The sequence below is a fragment of the Pteropus vampyrus genome, unplaced genomic scaffold (genome assembly GCF_000151845.1).
Source record: "Pteropus vampyrus isolate Shadow unplaced genomic scaffold, Pvam_2.0 Scaffold16, whole genome shotgun sequence".
Lineage (NCBI taxonomy): Eukaryota > Metazoa > Chordata > Mammalia > Chiroptera > Pteropodidae > Pteropus > Pteropus vampyrus.
In genome coordinates, this window is record NW_011888797.1 from 5,822,321 (window position 1) to 5,823,833 (window position 1,513).

Consider the following 1,513-nt stretch of genomic DNA (forward strand, 5'->3'; position numbering starts at 1 on the left):
TGACAAGAATCTCTTCCCAGTTTGAAAAAACAAGAAAAGTGAGTGGTCCTCGATCCCTCCAGCCATCTCAGTGGGGAATGCTCTGCCCTTCGGACACTCCTGAAGGAGAGGTAAGGTACCTGAGGAGTCTGTACTCTGTCAGAGGTACTACCTCTTGGCGCTGTTCTGCTTCTGCCCTTGTTCCTTCAGGCCATATTCTTTTTTGGGTCAGCCACTTATGTGGCAGAGAAATATTAATGCAGCTTATCAGGATGACATGAGTATCATTCCAGAATCAGTACCTATAGAAGCATTTGATTTGGTGTCTCACCTAAATAGAAATATGGTCTAAATTTTCTGGCTGGTTTTAGTTAATCGAAGAATCAAATTATGCAATGGGAGAGAGGATAAGAATGTGAAGGAAACTTGAGAGACCCATCACCTTTCCTTACGAGTTCTTTGTAAACAACTCATTTTCTTCAGGTATCCTTAGAGGACATCATAGCTGCAGTTCCCACCGCCTAGGAGGGCATAGACCAAGACCTAAAGTGGACTCGGACTCAATTATGTAGGAAATATAGGCAGTTACTGAAACACTAAACAAAGGAGTTTAAATAGCTTTGCTTCCATAGCACCCACTACTTCCTGTGTTATGACCCTTTGTCCTTCATATTAACCGTTGTTGGTTTCATTTGATTTTATTCGTTCTAAATTGTAAACTTCCAAAGGAAAGAACCTTGTTGGGTTAACTGTTGTTTCCCAAGCTTCTAGCACAGAGCCTTGTTCAGAGTAGAAGCCTTATAAATATATGCCGAATGACTAAATACATTAATTACAACAAGATATAAGTTCCAAAGTGTAGAAATTATGACTCGGGAGAGGTGAAAAATAGAAGTTCATGTAGAGTTAAGATTTTTAGAAATTACCATTCTCCTAATTTATCTTAAACCACGTGGAAATTCACAGTAAAATTATGCAGCCTGTCAGATTTGCATAATTATACATGTTGAGCTTTGGAACACCATTTCCCAGGGATTGCTTCAGCTGACCTCAATAAAGTACCTATTTCGTGCAGATGGTTTTTAAGAAGATATAATCTTTATGTTTCACAGGTGTCTCAGTGTTTGTTTCTATTTGCTGTATTACATACTTGTTTATATTTTTGTTTTTGATATTTTTGGTTGTATAGAAGTCTAAAATTATTACTACTTTTTCATTTTGAAATAATTTTAGACATGCGAAGAAGATTCAAAAATAGTACAAAGAATTTCCTTAATCCTCACCTAGATTCCCCAAATGTGACCATCTTAGGTAACCATAGCACAGCGATCAACCACAGGAAGTTAACTTTGATGATAGTACTATAACTCACATTTTGTCAGATGTCCCACTAAAGTCTTTTTTCTGATCCGGGATTATACATTGTTTTCAGCTGGCAAGTCTCCTTAGCCTCAATCTGGAGCAGTTCTTTAGTCTTTCTTTGCCTTTTATGACCAAGAAGCTTTATAGAGTACCAGCCAGTTTTTTGTAGACC

General features: G+C 37.7%; 1 protein-coding gene across 6 annotated transcripts in view; it reads left to right on the forward strand.

Moving 5' to 3' along the window:
- The window catches only part of POLR3B (RNA polymerase III subunit B), a 115,241-nt gene that overhangs the window by 54,266 nt on the left and 59,462 nt on the right, over window positions 1–1,513 (forward strand). For 4 of the 6 annotated variants that reach the window (XM_023527341.1, XM_011387003.2, XM_023527342.1 and 1 more), the window contains one exon: window positions 46–110. The exons of the other annotated variants lie outside the window; for them this stretch is intronic. In XM_023527341.1, coding sequence (XP_023383109.1) covers window positions 46–110 — 65 coding nt within the window. The remainder of the gene's footprint in view (window positions 1–45; window positions 111–1,513) is intronic. 6 annotated transcript variants of the gene reach the window in all.